This window comes from Anomaloglossus baeobatrachus, chromosome 7, assembly GCF_048569485.1.
Source record: "Anomaloglossus baeobatrachus isolate aAnoBae1 chromosome 7, aAnoBae1.hap1, whole genome shotgun sequence".
NCBI lineage: Eukaryota > Metazoa > Chordata > Amphibia > Anura > Aromobatidae > Anomaloglossus > Anomaloglossus baeobatrachus.
Window position 1 is genome coordinate 10,673,468 of NC_134359.1, and position 22,294 is coordinate 10,695,761.

Genomic DNA, 22,294 nt, shown 5'->3' on the forward strand with positions numbered 1-22,294 from the left:
CTGAGTTGGCATGCCTCTTGAGAGGGTGCCTTGCCAAGTAGATCATCCAAGTAAGGGATCACAGAGTGTCCCTGTGAGTGGAAGACTGCTACCCCTGCCGCCATGACCTTGGTGAACACCCGTGGGGCTGTCGCCAGACCGAATGGCAGAGCTACGCACTGAAGATGGTCGTCACCTATCACGAAACGTAGAAAAACATTGGTGCTCTGTAGCAATCGGCACGTGGATATAAGCATCTTTGATGTCTATTGATGCTAGGAAATTTCCTTGAGACATTGAGGCAATGGCGGAGCGGAGGGTTTCATCCGGAACCGCCTGGCCTCCACGTGCTTGTTGAGCAGTTTTAGGTCCAGAACGGAACGGAAAGAGCCATCCTTTTTTGGCACCACAACTAGATTGGAGAAAAACCGTGTCTTGTTCCTGAAGAGGAACAGGGATTACCACTCCTTCTGCCTGCAGAAGAGCATCGGCTCGGTGGGGAGGTGGGGACGGTCTGAAGAATCGAGTCGGAGGACGAGAACCGAACTCTGTCCTGTGCACGTGGGCACAATGTCCCTCACCCACCGGTCTGTGACCTGTGGCAGCTAAATGTCGCCAAAGGCGAGCGAGTCTGCCATCAACCGTGGATGCGGAGAGATGAGAGAGCTGAGAGTCATGAGGAGACCGCCTTGGTAGCGGTTCCTCCGGCTGCCTTCCTTGGGCGTGATTGAGCCCGGCCGGAAGCTGAGCCCCTCTGAGGCTTTTCAGCCCTTTTGGACGAGGACAAGTGGGACCTGCCCGAGCTTGGGAAGGACCGAAACCTCGACTGTCCTTCCAGGACAGCATCAATAGGGTAAGTCACAATGCAGACATTGCGAGGTTACGGACGCCCCTGCGGCATAGATGTACATATGCTCAAGACCAGCTGCGTCAAGAACAGCTGAAAGCTTAGGGTGCCCCTACGGCTGTGAATGCCGGAGCAACCGACACGCCGATAGCCTCATAGACAGATTTCAATCAGAGTCCATCTGTCAGTCAATGGCATCTTTAAGTGAAGCCCCATCTCCACTGCAACTATGGCTTTAGCCGCAAGCCTGGAGATTGGAGAATCCACCTTTGGACCCTGGGTCCAGCGCTTGACCACGTCAGGGGGAAGGGGATAACGTGTATCCTTAATACGTTTGGAGAAAACGCTTATCTGGTAAGCGTGGTGTTCCTGGACTGCTTCTCTGAATTCAGCGTGGCCAGAAAAATACTCAATATACGTTTGAGCTACTGGAATGGGACTTCTCCTGCTGTGAAGCTGACTCCTCCGCTGGGGGAGCTGAGGGAGAAAGATCCAACATTCCATTGATGGACGCTATAGGATCATTCCTTATGGCGTCACCATCCGGTGTATCCGGATTGAGAGCGGTGTCAGGATCAAAGTCCTGATGAGCTACGTCTGCCTCACCATACAGAGAGTCCTCCTGGGACCCCCCCGGAGCACCGATTTTATTCCAAATGAGGGTGGCCAGGGAGCAATGAACCAGATTGCGCATGGCCTGTCTGATGACAATATATCAGCCAAAACTGCAACTCTGTCCCTGTCCTTGGACAGGGTTGACAGGTGGTTCCTTTGGCCACGTCTAGGAGAGACCCCGGCTGACCAAGTGCTACAGGAGAGCATTGCAGACAATGGGGGTCAGTGCCGTGGAACAGTATCACATGCAGTAAAAACAGCATTGAAAGCCTGTGTTGCTTATATGCTGCTGCCGACTAGCCATCTAGGATTATAGCGCCAAGAATGGCGACCGTACAGTGCAATGTATAGCATACCAGCACAAGTACAAATGACCACTGCAGCACATGCAATACAAGCAGCGTAGAAGCCTGTGCCGTGGCACCCCAGCTCTACTGCTGCTGTAGACTAGTCATCTAGGGGAATATGGCCCAGAAGAGTGACCATACAGTGCAATGTATAGCATACAAGCACCAGTACAAATGCACACTGCAGCCCATGCAATACAAGCAGCATAGAAAAAAACCTGTGCCCCAGCACCCTTGGTTTTCTGCTGCTGTAGTCTAGCCCTTCCAGGAGAATATAGCTAAGACTAGCGACTGTACAGTGGAATGTACAACACAAAAACACAAATGAGCATCTCAGTCTGCGATACAAGTAGCCTAGAAAGCCTGTGCCTTAGCACACCTGCTTTCCTGCTGCTAATGTGTCGCTCCCCAAGCGGGCATATAGCGACCTGTGCAGTTAAAAACAACACATGTACACACTGCATTTATCTGTGTTCAGCACTATGTGTGCCGCTTACCGCCCGCCTATCAGCGGGTGTATGATCGCCACCGTCCTGCCTGGTTGCTGAAAATCCGAGCTCGGACTTCAGTAATGGCTGCCGGCTTCTTCCCCAGCTCATGTGAGGAGGGGCGGGCCGTGGGCGTGCCCCCAAGGCAGAGCGGGAATCCGGCGCCCGACAGTGTGCAGTGAGAGGGCTGGAGCATGTAAAAAGGCTCCAGCCCTCGGCGCTGCTGATTGCTCAGCGCCTGTCCCCTTCCCTGAGTGACAGGGAGGGGGCGGGAACGAAGCGGCCCTAGGCCGCAGAAGCCGGGGACTGTATTTATAAGCGCCGCCGCCGTAAAAGCGCGGTCGGCGCCCAGTCCCCGGCGAACTACAAGTCCCAGCCGCGCCGCCGCTCCCGGAGCGTCCGGCGCGGTAGTTCCCAAAACACAAAGTCACTCAGCAAAGCTGCAGTGACTGTAACCCATTACTGTCCCCGGCGCACTAGCACACCCAGCAAGCCTGGAGTGTGCTGTGCCTGTGTGTACGGGGACACAGAGTACCTGTAATGGTGCAGGGCCATGTCCCTGAACGGTACTCCAGCTCCGTATCCAACAGGTTCAAATGGGTCTGTGGATGGAGCCCGGCGTCAGAGCTTTGAGGCCGGCAGGATCCCACTTCCACAGAGCCTCTCAGGGGGATGTGGAAGGAAAGCAGCATGTCAGGCTCCAGCCCTGTACCAGCAATAGGTACCTCAACCTTACAACACCATCCAGGGGTGAGAAGGGAGCATGCTGGGGACACTATATGTGTCCTCTTTTCTTCCATCCGAGATAGTCAGCAGCTACTGCTGACTAAAATCTGTGGAGCTATGCGTGGATGTCTGACCTCCTTCGCACACAAAGCTAAAACTGGAGAACCCATGATACCACGGGGGGGGTATAGCCAGAGGAGGAGGGGCCTTGCACTTTTGATGTAGTGCTTTGTGTGGCCTCCAGAGGGCAGTAGCTATACCCCAATCGTCTGGGTCTCCCAATAGAGCGCTGAAGAAAGAATGCGTTTATAACATCAACGTGCTACATCTTCATTTTGGCTGATGCGCGGCATTAACCCCCTCTTCACTCTGATTTGTATACGCATACAGAAAGACAGACAGAACGAGACACACAGAAAGAGACACAGTGTTTTGATGTTTGAAGTAATATATTGGCTGTTTTGACAGTTACCCTGGATATTTAACAGGTGACCTTTAGCAACCAATGAAAATTCTGCTTCTATTTTGCTAAAGATCATTAATAGAAGCTGTGATTGGCTGCTATAGACAACGAAGAACATTCTTAGTATAGGATAAAGAGAGCGAGAGTGGGAGAAAAAGGGTGAGAGACAGAGAGAGGGAGAGAGAGAAGGTAGGAGATAGGGAGAGTGGGACAGAGGGAGAGAGAAAGAGGAGAGAGAAAAAAAGAGAGGGAGAGAGAAAGAGGAGAGAGAAAGAAAGAGGGAGAGAGAGAGGAAGAGAGAGAGAGAGGGAGAGTGGGAGAGAGAGAGAGGGAGAGAGGGAGAGTGGGAGAAAGGGAGAGTGGGAGAGAGGGAGAGTGGGAGAGAGGGAGAGTGGGAGAAAAAGAAAGAGGGAGAGTGGGAGAGAGGGAGAAAAAGAAAGAGGGAGAGTGGGAGAGAGGGAGAGTGGGAGAGAGGGAGAGAAAGAAAGAGAGGGAGAGTGGGAGGGTGGGAGAGTGGGAGAGAGCGAGAGTGGGAGAGAGCGAGAGTGGGAGAGAGCGAGAGTGGGAGAGAGCGAGAGTGGGAGAGAGCGAGAGTGGGAGAGAGCGAGAGTGGGAGAGAGCGAGAGTGGGAGAGAGCGAGAGTGGGAGAGAGCGAGAGTGGGAGAGAGCGAGAGTGGGAGAGAGCGAGAGTGGGAGAGAGCGAGAGTGGGAGAGAGCGAGAGTGGGAGAGAGCGAGAGTGGGAGAGAGCGAGAGTGGGAGAGAGCGAGAGTGGGAGAGAGCGAGAGTGGGAGAGAGCGAGAGTGGGAGAGAGCGAGAGTGGGAGAGAGCGAGAGTGGGAGAGAGCGAGAGTGGGAGAGAGCGAGAGTGGGAGAGAGCGAGAGTGGGAGAGAGCGAGAGTGGGAGAGAGCGAGAGTGGGAGAGAGCGAGAGTGGGAGAGAGCGAGAGTGGGAGAGAGCGAGAGTGGGAGAGAGCGAGAGTGGGAGAGAGCGAGAGTGGGAGAGAGGGAGGGAGAGACTTCGTTACTGTCCTGGGCAATGCGAGGTAGTGCATCTAGTATATTATATAGAAAGTTGCAGGACGTTACTGATGGGGCTTTGTTATTATGGGTTTGGTGTAATGACCGCCTGCTGTGCTCGTACCTCGTGTACTCCTCCTGTAACTTGTTGGGGTCAGACACAAAAAACTTGACTCGGAAGCTCAGGCTGTGCGGAGATCCCCCTGCAAACATCAAAAGCTGGTGAGTACGGAGCCAATGTAGAGGGACGGAGAAGCCGGCGGGTGATGCCGCCATTCGCAGCCGCCGTCCGCAGCGCACCAGGCATCATTATTTTGTTCTGTCTATTTCTTACCTTCTCACAGCTGAGGGTCTGTTACAATAGGTCAGTGTAGGTAAGAGCAGGGAAGGCGATATACTGTACTATGTCTATCACCACTCTACATGTTTCTATTCACTGACAGCAATAGTGGATGGAGCAGAAATCTTTATTAGACGATGATTAGGATTTATTTTGGACGATTCTGCACTCACTTTTCAGCTGCTTCCTGACGGGTTTATTCGGGTCCAGCCACCTCTGTGCCGAGGGAAGAAAGACGACAAGACTAATTAGCTGGGAGGCGACACCAGAGCCGCTGCGGTGGTCCGCCGCCCGGGGGCCACGATACCAGCCTTACCGGGTTATCGCAGGAATCCTCGGCCAGCTGCAGTCCAAAGTAATCCCTCTCCGTCAGATCCAGGAACCTGAAGATGGAATCTAGCAGAACCTGTCCATGGTCGTGCTTCTGAAAGACACAAACCAGACCCGATCCATGGAAAGCTCCGCGGGAGGATGAAGAAAAAGAGGCACAAATCTAAATGGTCTCCCGCCAGCGAACGGTTAATAACGGAATCTAAATGTGGGATTTATGAAACATTGTTTCTTTTTGTAGGAAGAGAATTGTTACTGGCGGCGGTGATAAGGCGGTGATACGGCAGTGACATGGCGGTGATACGGCAGTGACATGGCGGTGATAAGGCGGTGATACGGCAGTGACATGGCGGTGATACGGCGGTGATAAGGCGGTGATATGGCAGTGACATGGCGGTGATACGGCGGTGATACGGCAGTGATACGGCGGTGATACGGCGGTGATACGGCAGTGACATGGCGGTGATACGGCAGTGACATGGCGGTGATACGGCGGTGATAAGGCGGTGATACGGCAGTGACATGGCGGTGATAAGGCGGTGATACGGCAGTGACATGGCGGTGATACGGCGGTGATAAGGCGGTGATACGGCAGTGACATGGCGGTGATACGGCGGTGATAAGGCGGTGATACGGCAGTGACATGGCGGTGATACGGCGGTGATACGGTGGTGATACAGCGGTGATACGGCAGTGACATGGCGGTGATACGGTGGTGATACGGCGGTGACACGGCAGTGATACGGTTGTGCATGGTGGCCCGTCATGCATTGCGCAGTAAGGCCAGTCACACATAGTGTTTTGTGGCAGGTTGTGTATAGCACAGTACGGCCGGTCGTTTATGGCGCAGTCACTGGTCGTGTATGGTGCAGTGTCACTGGTCGTGTATGGTGCAGTGTCACTGGTCGTAAATGGTGCAGTGTCACTGGTCGTGTATGGTGCAGTGTCACTGGTCGTGTATGGTGCAGTGTCACTGGTCGTAAATGGTGCAGTGTCACTGGTCGTGTATGGTGCAGTGTCACTGGTCGTGTATGGTGCAGTGTCACTGGTCGTAAATGGTGCAGTGTCACTGGTCGTGTATGGTGCAGTGTCACTGGTCGTGTATGGTGCAGTGTCACTGGTCGTAAATGGTGCAGTGTCACTGGTCGTGTATGGTGCAGTGTCACTGGTCGTGTATGGTGCAGTGTCACTGGTCGTGTATGGTGCAGAGTCACTGGTCGTGTATGGTGCAGTGTCACTGGTTGTGTATGGTGCAGTGTCACTGGTCGTAAATGGTGCAGTGTCACTGGTCGTGTATGGTGCAGTGTCACTGGTCGTGTATGGTGCAGTGTCACTGGTCGTGTATGGTGCAGTGCGGCCGGTCGTGTATGGTGCAGTGTCACTGGTTGTGTATGGTGCAGTGTCACTGGTTGTGTATGGTGCAGTGTCACTGGTTGTGTATGGTGCAGTGTCACTGGTCGTGTATGGCGCAGTCACTGGTCGTGTATGGTGCAGTGTCACTGGTCGTGTATGGTGCAGTGTCACTGGTCGTGTATGGCGCAGTGCGGCCGGTCGTGTATGGTGCAGTGTCACTGCTCGTGTATGGCTCACTGTGGCTGGTCATGTATGGTGCAGTGTCACTGCTCGTGTATGGCGCACTGTGGCTGGTCGTGTATGGTGCAGTGTCAATGCTCGTGTATGGCGCACTGTGGCTGGTCGTGTATGGTGCAGTGTCAATGCTCGTGTATGGTGCAGAGTCACTAGTCGTGTATGCTGCAGTGTCACTGGTCGTGTATGGCGCAGTGCGGCCGGTCGTGTATGCTGAAGTGTCACTGGTCGTGTATGGCGCACTGTGGCTGGTCGTGTATGGTGCAGTGTTACTGGTCGTGTATGGCGCAGTGTCACTGGTCGTGTATGGCGCAGTGTCACTGGTCGTGTATGGTGCAGTGACACTGGTCGTGTATGGCGCACTGTGGCTGGTCGTGTATGGTGCAGTGTCACTGGTCGCGTATGGTGCAGTGTCACTGGCCGTGTATGGTGCAGTGTCACTGGTCGTGTATGGCGCACTGTGGCTGGTCGTGTATGGTGCAGTGTCACTGGTCGTGTATGGTGCAGTGTCACTGGTCGTGTATGGCGCAGTATCACTGCTCGTGTATGGCGCAGTCACTGGTCGTGTATGGTGCAGTGTCACTGGTCGTGTATGGTGCAGAGTCACTGGTCGTGTATGGCGCAGTGTCACTGGTCGTGTATGGTGCAGTGCGGCCGGTCGTGTATGGCGCAGTGTCACTGGTCGTGTATGGTGCAGTGCGGCCGGTCGTGTATGGCGCAGTCACTGGTCGTGTATGGTGCAGTGCGGCCGGTCGTGTATGGCGCAGTCACTGGTCGTGTATGGTGCAGTGTCACTGGTCGTGTATGGTGCAGTGCGGCCGGTCGTGTATGGCGCAGTCACTGGTCGTGTATGGTGCAGTGTCACTGGTCGTGTATGGTGCAGAGTCACTGGTCGTGTATGGTGCAGTGTCACTGGTTGTGTATGGTGCAGTGTCACTGGTCGTAAATGGTGCAGTGTCACTGGTCGTGCATGGTGCAGTGTCACTGGTCGTGTATGGTGCAGTGTCACTGGTCGTGTATGGTGCAGTGTCACTGGTCGTGTATGGTGCAGTGCGGCCGGTCGTGTATGGTGCAGTGTCACTGGTCGTGTATGGTGCAGTGTCACTGGTTGTGTATGGTGCAGTGTCACTGGTTGTGTATGGTGCAGTGTCACTGGTCGTGTATGGTGCAGTGTCACTGGTCGTGTATCGTGCAGTGTCACTGGTCGTGTATGGCGCAGTGCGGCCGGTCGTGTATGGCGCAGTGCGGCCGGTCGTGTATGGTGCAGTGTCACTGCTCGTGTATGGCTCACTGTGGCTGGTCATGTATGGTGCAGTGTCACTGCTCGTGTATGGCGCACTGTGGCTGGTCATGTATGGTGCAGTGTCAATGCTCGTGTATGGCGCACTGTGGCTGGTCGTGTATGGTGCAGTGTCAATGCTCGTGTATGGTGCAGAGTCACTGGTCGTGTATGCTGCAGTGTCACTGGTCGTGTATGGCGCAGTGCGGCCGGTTGTGTATGCTGCACTGTGGCTGGTCGTGTATGGTGCAGTGACACTGGTCGTGTATGGCGCACTGTGGCTGGTCGTGTATGGTGCAGTGTCACTGGTCGTGTATGGCGCAGTGTCACTGGTCGTGTATGGTGCAGTGTCACTGGTCGTGTATGGCGCACTGTGGCTGGTCGTGTATGGTGCAGTGTCACTGGTCGTGTATGGTGCAGTGTCACTGGTCGTGTATGGTGCAGTGTCACTGGTCGTGTATGGTGCAGTGTCACTGCTCGTGTATGGTGCAGTGTCACTGGTCGTGTATGGCGCAGTGTCACTGGTCGTGTATGGCGCAGTATCACTGGTCGTGTATGGCGCAGTATCACTGGTCGTGTATGGCGCAGTGCGGCCGGTCGTGTATGGTGCAGTGTCACTGCTCGTGTATGGCTCACTGTGGCTGGTCATGTATGGTGCAGTGTCACTGCTCGTGTATGGCGCACTGTGGCTGGTCGTGTATGGTGCAGTGTCAATGCTCGTGTATGGCGCACTGTGGCTGGTCGTGTATGGTGCAGTGTCAATGCTCGTGTATGGTGCAGAGTCACTGGTCGTGTATGCTGCAGTGTCACTGGTCGTGTATGGCGCAGTGCGGCCGGTCGTGTATGCTGCACTGTGGCTGGTCGTGTATGGTGCAGTGTCACTGGTCGTGTATGGCGCAGTGTCACTGGTCGCGTATGGCGCAGTGTCACTGGTCGTGTATGGTGCAGTGACACTGGTCGTGTATGGCGCACTGTGGCTGGTCGTGTATGGTGCAGTGTCACTGGTCGCGTATGGTGCAGTGTCACTGGCCGTGTATGGTGCAGTGTCACTGGTCGTGTATGGCGCACTGTGGCTGGTCGTGTATGGTGCAGTGTCACTGGTCGTGTATGGCGCAGTGTCACTGGTCGTGTATGGTGCAGTGTCACTGGTCGTGTATGGTGCAGTGTCACTGGTCGCGTATGGTGCAGTGTCACTGGCCGTGTATGGTGCAGTGTCACTGGTCGTGTATGGCGCACTGTGGCTGGTCGTGTATGGTGCAGTGTCACTGGTCGTGTATGGTGCAGTGTCACTGCTCGTGTATGGTGCAGTGTCACTGGTCGTGTATGGTGCAGTGTCACTGGTCGTGTATGGTGCAGTGTCACTGCTCGTGTATGGTGCAGTGTCACTGGTCGTGTATGGCGCAGTGTCACTGGTCGTGTATGGCGCAGTATCACTGGTCGTGTATGGCGCAGTATCACTGGTCGTGTATGGTGCAGTGCGGCCGGTCGTGTATGGCGCAGTCACTGGTCGTGTATGGTGCAGTGTCACTGGTCGTGTATGGTGCAGTGCACTGCTCGTGTATGGTGTAGTGTCACTGGTCGTGTATGGCGCAGTGTCACTGGTCGTGTATGGCGCAGTATCACTGGTCGTGTATGGTGCAGTGCGGCCGGTCGTGTATGGCGCAGTCACTGGTCGTGTATGGTGCAGTGTCACTGGTCGTGTATGGTGCAGTGCTACTGCTCGTGTATGGTGCAGTGTCACTGGTCGTGTATGGCGCAGTATCACTGGTCGTGTATGGCGCAGTATCACTGGTCGTGTATGGTGCAGTGCGGCCGGTCGTGTATGGCGCAGTCACTGGTCGTGTATGGTGCAGTGTCACTGGTCGTGTATGGTGCAGAGTCACTGGTCGTGTATGGCACAGTGTCACTGGTCGTGTATGGTGCAGTGCGGCCGGTCGTGTATGGCGCAGTGTCACTGGTCGTGTATGGTGCAGTGCGGCCGGTCGTGTATGGAGCAGTCACTGGTCGTGTATGGTGCAGTGCGGCCGGTCGTGTATGGCGCAGTCACTGGTCGTGTATGGTGCAGTGTCACTGGTCGTGTATGGTGCAGAATCACTGGTCGTGTATGGCGCAGTCACTGGTCGTGTATGGCGCAGTCACTGGTCGTGTATGGTGCAGTGCGGCCGGTCGTGTATGGCGCAGTCACTGGTCGTGTATGGTGCAGTGTCACTGGTCGTGTATGGTGCAGAGTCACTTGTCGTGTATGGCGCAGTCACTGGTCGTGTATGGCGCAGTCACTGGTCGTGTATGGTGCAGTGCGGCCGGTCGTGTATGGCGCAGTCACTGGTCGTGTATGGTGCAGTGTCACTGGTCGTGTATGGTGCAGAGTCACTGGTCGTGTATGGCGCAGTGTCACTGGTCGTGTATGGCGCAGTGTCACTGGTCGTGTATGGTGCAGTGTCACTGGTCGTGTATGGCGCAGTGCGGCCGGTCGTGTATGGCGCAGTGCGGCCGGTCGTGTATGGTGCAGTGTCACTGCTCGTGTATGGCTCACTGTGGCTGGTCATGTATGGTGCAGTGTCACTGCTCGTGTATGGCGCACTGTGGCTGGTCGTGTATGGTGCAGTGTCAATGCTCGTGTATGGCGCACTGTGGCTGGTCGTGTATGGTGCAGTGTCAATGCTCGTGTATGGTGCAGAGTCACTGGTCGTGTATGCTGCAGTGTCACTGGTCGTGTATGGCGCAGTGCGGCCGGTCATGTATGCTGCAGTGTCAATGGTCGTGTATGGCGCACTGTGGCTGGTCGTGTATGGTGCAGTGTCACTGGTCGTGTATGGCGCAGTGTCACTGGTCGTGTATGGCGCAGTGTCACTGGTCGTGTATGGTGCAGTGACACTGGTCGTGTATGGCGCACTGTGGCTGGTCGTGTATGGTGCAGTGTCACTGGCCGTGTATGGTGCAGTGTCACTGGTCGTGTATGGCGCACTGTGGCTGGTCGTGTATGGTGCAGTGTCACTGGTCGTGTATGGCGCAGTGTCACTGGTCGTGTATGGTGCAGTGTCACTGGTCGTGTATGGCGCACTGTGGCTGGTCGTGTATGGTGCAGTGTCACTGGTCGTGTATGGTGCAGTGTCACTGCTCGTGTATGGTGCAGTGTCACTGGTCGTGTATGGTGCAGTGTCACTGCTCGTGTATGGTGCAGTGTCACTGGTCGTGTATGGCGCAGTGTCACTGGTCGTGTATGGCGCAGTGTCACTGGTCGTGTATGGCGCAGTATCACTGGTCGTGTATGGTGCAGTGCGGCCGGTCGTGTATGGTGCAGTCACTGGTCGTGTATGGTGCAGTGTCACTGGTCGTGTATGGTGCAGTGTCACTGCTCGTGTATGGTGCAGTGTCACTGGTCGTGTATGGCGCAGTGTCACTGGTCGTGTATGGCGCAGTATCACTGGTCGTGTATGGCGCAGTATCACTGGTCGTGTATGGCGCAGTCACTGGTCGTGTATGGTGCAGTGTCACTGGTCGTGTATGGTGCAGTGTCACTGCTCGTGTATGGTGCAGTGTCACTGGTCGTGTATGGTGCAGTGTCACTGGTCGTGTATGGCGCAGTGTCACTGGTCGTGTATGGCACAGTATCACTGGTCGTGTATGGCGCAGTATCACTGGTCGTGTATGGTGCAGTGCGGCCGGTCGTGTATGGCGCAGTCACTGGTCGTGTATGGTGCAGTGTCACTGGTCGTGTATGGTGCAGAGTCACTGGTCGTGTATGGCACAGTGTCACTGGTCGTGTATGGTGCAGTGCGGCCGGTCGTGTATGGCGCAGTGTCACTGGTCGTGTATGGTGCAGTGCGGCCGGTCGTGTATGGCGCAGTCACTGGTCGTGTATGGTGCATTGCGGCCGGTCGTATATGGCGCAGTCACTGGTCGTGTATGGTGCAGTGTCACTGGTCGTGTATGGTGCAGAGTCATTGGTCGTGTATGGCGCAGTGTCACTGGTCGTGTATGGTGCAGTGTCACTGGTCGTGTATGGCGCAGTCACTGGTCGTGTATGGCGCAGTCACTGGTCGTGTATGGTGCAGAGTCACTGGTCGTGTATGGTGCAGTGTCACTGATCGTGTATGGTGCAGTGTCACTGGTCGTGTATGGTGCAGTGCGGCCGGTCGTGTATGGTGCAGTGTCACTGGTCGTGTATGGCGCAGTCACTGGTCGTGTATGGTGCAGTGCGGCCGGTCGTGTATGGCGCAGTCACTGGTCGTGTATGGTGCAGTGCGGCCGGTCGTGTATGGCGCAGTCACTGGTCGTGTATGGTGCAGTGTCACTGGTCGTGTATGGTGCAGAGTCACTGGTCGTGTATGGCGCAGTGTCACTGGTCGTGTATGGTGCAGAGTCACTGGTCGTGTATGGCGCAGTGTCACTGGTCGTGTATGGCGCAGTGTCACTGGTCGTGTATGGTGCAGTGTCACTGGTCGTGTATGGCGCAGTCACTGGTCGTGTATGGCGCAGTCACTGGTCGTGTATGGTGCAGAGTCACTGGTCGTGTATGGTGCAGTGTCACTGATCGTGTATGGTGCAGTGTCACTGGTCGTGTATGGTGCAGTGCGGCCGGTCGTGTATGGCGCAGTTGTGTCGCCCTGGGAAAGCCAGGGGACACAGATGACAACACCATTACACCCCACACTCCAGGTAGGCACACCTGCTAACCAGAAATCCTTGTTGCCTCCCTCCAGGAGTCTGTGATGCACACCAGGGGGTGGGCCAGGCGGTTGGCTCCGCCCACCAAGGAGCTCAGGACTCTGGAGGCAGGAAGTAAACCAGGCAGTTAGCCCCGGGCAGGGGAAGAGTGAAGTCCAGTGAAGGGCTAGAGTAAACAACAAGAAGTGAAAGTGAAGGAAAGGAAAGTGGAAAAGGAGGAAAGCAAGAAGTGGTGACAGAGCAGAGAGAAGGAGAAGCCTGAGAGCCCAGCTGTGTGTAGGGCTAGAACAGCAAGGTCAGCGACGGCGGTGACTGTCCGGAGTGGGACCGTTTGGAAGTTCCTGGAAGGACCCCGTTGGCTGTGTGCCCGGTGGTCTGGAGCAGTGTTCCGAAGGACAGTCAGCACCAGGGCAGGGGCCTCTCGGACCCCGGCAAGGCTAGGAGTCGCCCAATTTGCCGAATCCGTCAGTGACGGGGACGCAGATCCCCCAACAACAAAGTCCCGATTGACGGCAACAGCCCGACCATTAACGGGGAGACACCGCCACCGCCAAGGCACCAGTTTCCCCAGGGCCAGCGCCTGCGGGCAAAGTGTAGAGCTCCTCCGGCCCAGATTGCAGTCGGGGAGCGGGTAACCGGAGGGAATCCACCGGTACCACCAGACCACACAGGTGCAAGGAAGAGAGAAGTCACCGTCACCTACCGGGAGTGCAGGTGCAGCCGTCTGTGGGACCGTCCTACCAGCCGTTGGTTTACCGTACAAACTGTGTCCGTGTCAGGCTGAGTGAGTACCATAGTGCCGCAAGGCACAGCGCTGCCCCCGCGTCCCTGCGCCCTCCAGGCCCCACACCTTGCATCTCTTCCCCGGGCCCCGGGATCACCAACCCCTACCCACGGAGGGGCAACACAACACCTGGCTGCTCCCATCACCATCCCCGGGACCCCCACACTGAGCAGCGGTGGTGCCATCACCACAACCGTGGGTGGCGTCACGAACTATAATCCCAACAAACACCCCCTTTTCACTCACGGGCGAGGAGTGTCGCTCGAGACACCCCGGGATCCGGCCCGCAGCTCGAGCCACCAGGAGCAACTGCCGGACCCGAGCAGAGGGGGTGAGCGCGGTGTGCTGACACCCTCCTCCCCGCCCGCGACACAGTCACTGGTCGTGTATGGTGCAGTGTCACTGGTCGTGTATGGTGCAGTGTCACTGGTCGTGTATGGTGCAGAGTCACTGGTCGTGTATGGTGCAGTGCGGCCGGTCGTGTGTGGCGCAGTCACTGGTCGTGTATGGCGCAGTCACTGGTCGTGTATGGCGCAGTCACTGGTCGTGTATGGTGCAGTGTCACTGGTCGTGTATGGTGCAGTGTCACTGGTCGTGTATGGTGCAGTGTCACTGGTCGTGTATGGTGCAGTGCGGCCGGTCGTGTATGGCGCAGTGTCACTGGTCGTGTATGGTGCAGTGTCACTGGTCGTGTATGGTGCAGTGCGGCCGGTCGTGTATGGCGCAGTGTCACTGGTCATGTATGGTGCAGTGCGGCCGGTCGTGTATGGCGAAGTGTCACTGGTCGTGTATGGTGCAGTGCGGCCGGTCATGTATGACTGCAGATGGATGGGGACGGCACAAGCCTGCGGTCACTTACATTTACACGGAAGGCTTGCACGCTGTTGTCCAGCAGCAGGATGTTGCACACCAGCTCTGCGCTCTGTCTGTCTCGGGCCTGCTCCGATGCTCGTACATTGTAGGTTCTGCCGGCTGGCAACCGGAAACGTGCGCTCATTACTGTCCCCACAAAGTCTGCGGAAAGAAGGAGGAGAGGATAAAACACCGGCACATCCAAGTACACGGGAGATACGGGCAGAGGCCGGTGACCGGCACATCCAGGTACACAGGAGATACGGGCAGAGGCCGGTGACCGGCACATCCAGGTACACGGGAGATACGGGCAGAGGCCGGTGACCGGCACATCCAGATACACGGGAGATACGGGCACAGGCCGGTGACCGCCACATCCAGGTACACGAGAGATACGGGCAGAGGCCGGTGACCGGCACATCCAGGTACACGGGAGATACGGGCAGAGGCCGGTGACCGGCACATCCAGATACACGGGAGATACGGGCACAGGCCGGTGACCGCCACATCCAGGTACACGAGAGATACGGGCAGAGGCCGGTGACCGGCACATCCAGATACACGGGAGATACGGGCAGAGGCCGGTGACCGGCACATCCAGGTACATGGGAGATACGGGCAGAGGCCAGTGACCGGCACATCCGGGTACATGGGAGATACGGGCAGAGGCCGGTGACCGGCACATCCAGGTACACGGGAGATACGGGCACAGGCCGGTGACCGGCACATCCAGGTACACGGGAGATTCGGGCACAGGCCGGTGACCGGCACATCTAGGTACACGGGAGATACGGGCACAGGCCGGTGACCGGCACATCCAGATACACGAGAGATACGGGCAGAGGCCGGTGACCGGCACATCCAGGTACACGGGAGATACGGGCAGAAACCGGTGACCGGCACATCCTGGTACACGGGAGATACGGGCAGAGGCCGGTGACCGGCACATCCGGGTACACGAGAGATACGGGCAGAGGCCGGTGACCGGCACATCCAGGTACACGAGAGATACGGGCAGAGGCCGGTGACCGGCACATCCAGGTACACGAGAGATACGGGCAGAGGCCGGTGACCGGCACATCCAGGTACACGGGAGATACGGGCAGAGGCCGGTGACCGGCACATCCAGGTACACGAGAGATACGGGCAGAGGCCGGTGACCGGCACATCCAGGTACACAGGAGATACGGGCAGAGGCCGGTGACCGGCACATCCGGGTACACGGGAGATACGGGCAGAGGCCGGTGACCGGCACATCCAGGTACACGGGAGATACGGGCAGAGGCCGGTGACCGGCACATCCAGGTACACGGGAGATACGGGCAGAGGCCGGTGACCGGCACATCCAGATACACGGGAGATACGGGCAGAGGCCGGTGACCGGCACATCAAGGTACACGGGAGATACGGGCACAGGCCAGTGACCGGCACATCCAGGTACACGGGAGATACGGGCAGAGGCCGGTGACCGGCACATCCAGATACACGGGAGATACGGGCAGAGGCCAGTGACCGGCACATCCAGGTACACGGGAGATACGGGCAGAGGCCGGTGACCGGCACATCAAGGTACACGGGAGATACGGGCAGAGGCCGGTGACCGGCACATCCAGATACACGGGAGATACGGGCAGAGGCCGGTGACCGGCACATCCAGGTACACGGGAGATACGGGCAGAGGCCGGTGACCGGCACATCCGGGTACACGGGAGATACGGGCAGAGGCCGGTGACCGGCACATCCGGGTACACGGGAGATACGGGCAGAGGCCGGTGACCGGCACATCCAGGTACAGGAGAGATACGAGCAGAGGCCGGTGACCGGCACATCCAGGTACAGGAGAGATACGGGCAGAGGCCAGTGACCGGCACATCCAGGTACAGGAGAGATACGGGCAGAGGCCGGTGACCGGCACATCCAGATACACAGGAGATACGGGCACAGGCCGGTGGCCGGCACATCCAGGTACACGGGAGATACGGGTAGAGGCCGGTGACCGGCACATCCAGGTACACGGGAGATACAGGTAGAGGCCGGTGACCGGCACATCCAGATACACGGGAGATACGGGCAGAGGCCGGTGACCGGCACATCCAGGTACACGGGAGATACGGGCAGAGGCCGGTGACCGGCACATCCAGATACACGAGAGATACGGGCAGAGGCCGGTGACCGGCACATCCAGGTACACGGGAGATACGAGCAGAGGCCGGTGACCGGCACATCCAGGTACACAGGAGATACGGGCAGAGGCCGGTGACCGGCACATCCAGGTACACGGGAGATACGGGCAGAGGCCGGTGACCGGCACATCCAGGTACACGGGAGATACGGGCAGAGGCCGGTGACCGGCACATCCAGGTACACGGGAGATACGGGCAGAGGCCAGTGACCGGCACATCCAGGTACACGGGAGATACGGGCAGAGGCCAGTGACCGGCACATCCAGATACACGGGAGATACGGGCAGAGGCCGGTGACCGGCACATCCAGATACACGGGAGATACGGGCAGAGGCCGGTGACCGGCACATCCAGGTACACGGGAGATACGGGCAGAGGCCGGTGACCGGCACATCCAGATACACGGGAGATACGGGCAGAGGCCGGTGACCGCCACATCCAGGTACACGAGAGATACGGGCAGAGGCCGGTGACCGGCACATCCAGATACACGGGAGATACGGGCAGAGGCCGGTGACCGGCACATCCAGGTACATGGGAGATACGGGCAGAGGCCGGTGACCGGCACATCCAGATACACGGGAGATACGGGCACAGGCCGGTGACCGCCACATCCAGGTACACGAGAGATACGGGCAGAGGCCGGTGACCGGCACATCCAGGTACACGGGAGATACGGGTAGAGGCCGGTGACCGGCACATCCAGATACACGGGAGATACGGGCAGAGGCCGGTGACCGGCACATCCAGGTACACGGGAGATACGGGCAGAGGCCGGTGACCGGCACATCCAGATACACGAGAGATACGGGCAGAGGCCGGTGACCGGCACATCCAGGTACACGGGAGATACGAGCAGAGGCCGGTGACCGGCACATCCAGGTACACAGGAGATACGGGCAGAGGCCGGTGACCGGCACATCCAGGTACACGGGAGATACGGGCAGAGGCCGGTGACCGGCACATCCAGGTACACGGGAGATACGGGCAGAGGCCGGTGACCGGCACATCCAGATACACGGGAGATACGGGCAGAGGCCGGTGACCGGCACATCCAGATACACGGGAGATACGGGCAGAGGCCGGTGACCGGCACATCCAGATACACGGGAGATACGGGCAGAGGCCGGTGACCGGCACATCCAGATACACGGGAGATACGGGCAGAGGCCGGTGACCGGCACATCCAGATACACGGGAGATACGGGCACAGGCCGGTGACCGGCACATCCAGGTACACGGGAGATACGGGCAGAGGCCGGTGACCGGCACATCCAGGTACACAGGTTATACGGGCAGAGGCCGGTGACCGGCACATCCAGGTACACAGGAGATACGGGCAGAGGCCGGTGACCGGCACATCCAGATACACGGGAGATACGGGCAGAGGCCGGTGACCGGCACATCCAGGTACACGGGAGATACGGGCACAGGCCGGTGACCGGCACATCCAGGTACACGGGAGATACGGGCAGAGGCCGGTGACCAGCACATCCAGATACACGGGAGATACGGGCAGAGGCCGGTGACCGGCACATCCAGATACACAGGAGATTCGGGCAGAGGCCGGTGACCGGCACATCCAGGTACACAGGAGATACGGGCAGAGGCCGGTGACCGGCACATCCTGGTACACGGGAGATACGGGAAAAGGCCGGTGACCGGCACATCCGAATACACGGGAGATACGGGCAGAGGCCGGTGACCGGCACATCCAGATACACGGGAGATACGGGCAGAGGCCGGTGACCGGCACACCCAGGTACACGGGAGATACGGGCAGAGACCGGTGACCGGCACATCCAGATACACGGGAGATACGGGCAGAGGCCGGTGACCGGCACATCCAGGTACACGGGAGATACGGGCAGAGGCCGGTGACCGGCACATCCAGGTACACGGGAGATACGGGCAGAGGCCGGTGACCGGCACATCCAGGTACAGGAGAGATACGGGCAGAGGCCGGTGACTGGCAGATCCAGGTACACGGGAGATACGGGCAGAGGCCGGTGACCGGCACATCCAGGTACACGGGAGATACGGGCAGAGGCCGGTGACCGGCACATCAAGGTACACGGGAGATACGGGCAGAGGCTTGTCAGCTGCCAAAGTCAAGAGGGCAAGAATCCTGCACAGGAACCCTCATCAGGGGTGCAGAGGTCTGCAGGTACCCCAATGCCCCACACCTTCAGGGACTGATGGGCCCAACCACTGGGACCAGCACTAATCCCACAAACAGAGCTCTAAAGCACCCGCCCCCTGCACAATGAACAGTGCCGGCACGCCAAACCCTGTGCTTAGTATCATTGGGGGCACCTGTTGCCGGACCCCACAGATGAGAGAGTGGTCCCCTATACAGGGACAGAGGAGGACATTGGATGTCGGCAATAAACCTTTACTGGAATTTAAGCGTCTCTGATCCCTCAATCATCAGGGCGGAGGGCTGTGTCCCAGATCCCGGGGGTCCAGTCTGATACAACACGGAGCCCCGACAGAAGACCCCATTAGGCGGTGACTTGTCCTGTATGTATTATAAGTGGATGTGATCCGTACATGTGGAGGGTGACATGGTGAGGACAGACAGACGCCACCAGCTCAGGTCACACTTTGTATTTTGACTCAAGTTTTGGTTTCCAGTCGTGATTTAGTATGGGGGTCCTGATTATGTCTGGGCTAGGCCACACTGTATGATTAGTGGGGGTCCGACCTCTGGGGTCAGTAAGGACCCTCATGTAGAACACAGCAGATTGGTGATCAGGAAGACCAGGCCCTCCTACTTACTTTAGGCCCCATGGGGTCCCAGGACCCACAGACCCCTGGAGGGAAGCAGAAGGCCCTCCTACTTACTTCAGGCCCCGGGGGTCATCACTGCAGGACCCACAGACCCCTGGAGGGAAGCAGAAGACCCTTCTACTTACTTCAGGCCCCATGGGGTCCCAGGACCCACAGACCCCTGGAGGGAAGCAGAAGGCCCTCCTACTTACTTCAGGCCCCGGGGGTCATCACTGCAGGACCCACAGACCCCTGGAGGGAAGCAGAAGACCCTTCTACTTACTTCAGGCCCCGGGGGTCTTCACTACAGAGCCCACAGACCCCTGGAGGGAAGCAGAAGGCCCTCCTACTTACTTCAGGCCCCGGGGGTCATCACTGCAGGACCCACAGACCCCTGGAGGGAAGCAGAAGGCCCCTCCTACTTACTTCAGGCCCCGGGGGTCATCACTGCAGGACCCACAGACCCCTGGAGGGAAGCAGAAGGCCCTTCTACTTACTTCAGGCCCCGGGGGTCATCACTGCAGGACCCACAGACCCCTGGAGGGAAGCAGAAGGCCCTTCTACTTACTTCAGGCCCCGGGGGTCATCACTGCAGGACCCACAGACCCCTGGAGGGAAGCAGAAGGCCCTTCTACTTACTTCAGGCCCCGGGGGTCATCACTGCAGGACCCACAGACCCCTGGAGGGAAGCAGAAGGCCCTTCTACTTACTTCAGGCCCCGGGGGTCATCACTGCAGGACCCACAGACCCCTGGAGGGAAGCAGAAGACCCTCCTACTTACTTCAGGCCCCGGGGGTCATCACTGCAGGACCCACAGACCCCTGGAGGGAAGCAGAAGACCCTTCTACTTACTTCAGGCCCCGGGGGTCTTCACTGCAGGGCCCATAGACCCCTGGAGGAAAGCAGAAGACCCTCCTACTTACTTCAGGCCCCATGGGGTCCCAGGACCCACAGACCCCTGGAGGGAAGCAGAAGGCCCTCCTACTTACTTCAGGCCCCGGGGGTCATCACTGCAGGACCCACAGACCCCTGGAGGGAAGCAGAAGACCCTCCTACTTACTTCAGGCCCAGGGGGTCATCACTGCAGGGCCCACAGACCCCTGGAGGGAAGCAGAAGACCCTCCTACTTACTTCAGGCCCTGGGGGTCATCACCGCAGGGCCCACAGACCCCTGGAGGGAAGCAGAAGACCCTCCTAATTACTTCAGGCCCTGGGGGTCATCACTGCAGGACCCACAGACCCCTGGAGGGAAGCAGAAGACCCTTCTACTTACTTCAGGCCCCGGGGGTCATCACTGCAGGGCCCACAGACCCCTGGAGGGAAGCAGAAGACCCTCCTACTTACTTTAGGCCCCGGGGGTCATCACTGTAGGACCCACAGACCCCTGGAGGAAAGCAGAAGACCCTCCTACTTACTTTAGGCCCCGGGGGTCTTCACTGCAGGGCCCACAGACCCCTGGAGGGAAGCAGAAGACCCTCCTACTTACTTTATGCCCCGGAAGTCTTCACTGCAGGACCTACAGACCCCTGGAGGGAAGCAGAAGACCCTCCTACTTACTTTAGGCCCCGGGGGTCTTCACTGCAGGGCCCATAGACCCCTGGAGGAAAGCAGAAGACCCTCCTACTTACTTTAGGCCCCGGGGGTCTTCACTGCAGGGTCCATAGACCCCTGGAGGAAAGCAGAAGACCCTCCTACTTACTTCAGGCCCCGGGGGTCTTCACTGCAGGGTCCATAGACCCCTAGAGGAAAGCAGAAGACCCTCCTACTTACTTCAGGCCCCGGGGGTCTTCACTGCAGGGTCCATAGACCCCTGGAGGAAAGCAGAAGACCCTCCTACTTACTTCAGGCCCCGGGGGTCTTCACTGCAGGACCCACAGACCCCTGGAAGGAAGCAGAAGACCCTCCTACTTACTTCAGGCCCTAGGGGTCTTCATTGCGGGGCGCATGGACCCCTGGAGGAAAGCAGAAGACCCTCCTACTTACTTCAGGCCTTGGGGGTCTTCATTGCGGGGCGCATGGACCCCTGGAGGAAAGCAGAAGACCCTCCTACTTACTTTAGGCCCCGGGGGTCTTCACTGCAGGGTCCATAGACCCCTGGAAGAAAGCAGAAGACCCTCCTACTTACTTCAGGCCCCGGGGGTCTTCACTGCAGGACCCACAGACCCCTGGAAGGAAGCAGAAGACCCTCCTACTTACTTCAGGCCCTAGGGGTCTTCATTGCGGGGCGCATGGACCCCTGGAGGAAAGCAGAAGACCCTCCTATTTACTTCAGGCCCCGGGGGTCTTCACTGCGGGGCCCACAGACCCCTGGAGGAAAGCAGAAGACCCTCCTACTTACTTCAGGCCCCGGGGGTCTTCACTGCAGGGCCCACAAGACCCCTGGAGGGAAGCAGAAGACCCTCTTACTTAATTCAGGCCCTGGGGGTCTTCATTGCGGGGTGCATGGACCCCTGGAGGGAAGCAGAAGACCCTCCTACTTACTTCAGGCCCCGGGGGTCTTCATTGCGGGGCGCATGGACCCCTGGAGGGAAGCAGAAGACCCTCCTACTTACTTTAGGCCCCAGGGGTCTTCACTGCAGGGCCCACAGACCCCTGGAGGAAAGCAGAAGACCCTCCTACTTACTTCAGGCCCCGGGGGTCTTCACTGCAGGGCCCACAAGACCCCTGGAGGGAAGCAGAAGACCCTCTTACTTAATTCAGGCCCTGGGGGTCTTCATTGCGGGGTGCATGGACCCCTGGAGGGAAGCAGAAGACCCTCCTACTTACTTCAGGCCCCGGGGGTCTTCATTGCGGGGCGCATGGACCCCTGGAGGGAAGCAGAAGACCCTCCTACTTACTTCAGGCCCTGGGGGTCTTCATTGCAGGACGCATGGACCCCTGGAGGAAAGCAGAAGACCCTCCTACTTACTTCAGGCCCCGGGGGTCTTCATTGCAGGGCGCACGGACCCCTGGAGGGAAGCACAACACACTCGCTATGCTGCAGCCAAAACAAGCTGCTGACGTCACCGCCCGCTCGGC

The 22,294-nt window shown here is 58.1% G+C and overlaps 1 protein-coding gene across 2 annotated transcripts in view; it reads right to left on the bottom strand.

The window, feature by feature from the left end:
- Positions 1–22,294, bottom strand: part of PTPN4 (protein tyrosine phosphatase non-receptor type 4) — a 120,549-nt gene that overhangs the window by 72,022 nt on the left and 26,233 nt on the right. For both annotated transcript variants that reach the window (XR_012724715.1, XM_075317026.1), the window contains exons 2-5: positions 14,329–14,483; positions 5,138–5,245; positions 4,995–5,037; positions 4,606–4,684 (exon numbers count right to left, since the gene is read on the bottom strand). Coding sequence is in view for 1 of the 2 variants with exons in the window: in XM_075317026.1 (XP_075173141.1) it covers positions 4,606–4,684; positions 4,995–5,037; positions 5,138–5,245; positions 14,329–14,466 (368 nt within the window). In the remaining variant the exon portion in view is untranslated. The remainder of the gene's footprint in view (positions 1–4,605; positions 4,685–4,994; positions 5,038–5,137; positions 5,246–14,328; positions 14,484–22,294) is intronic.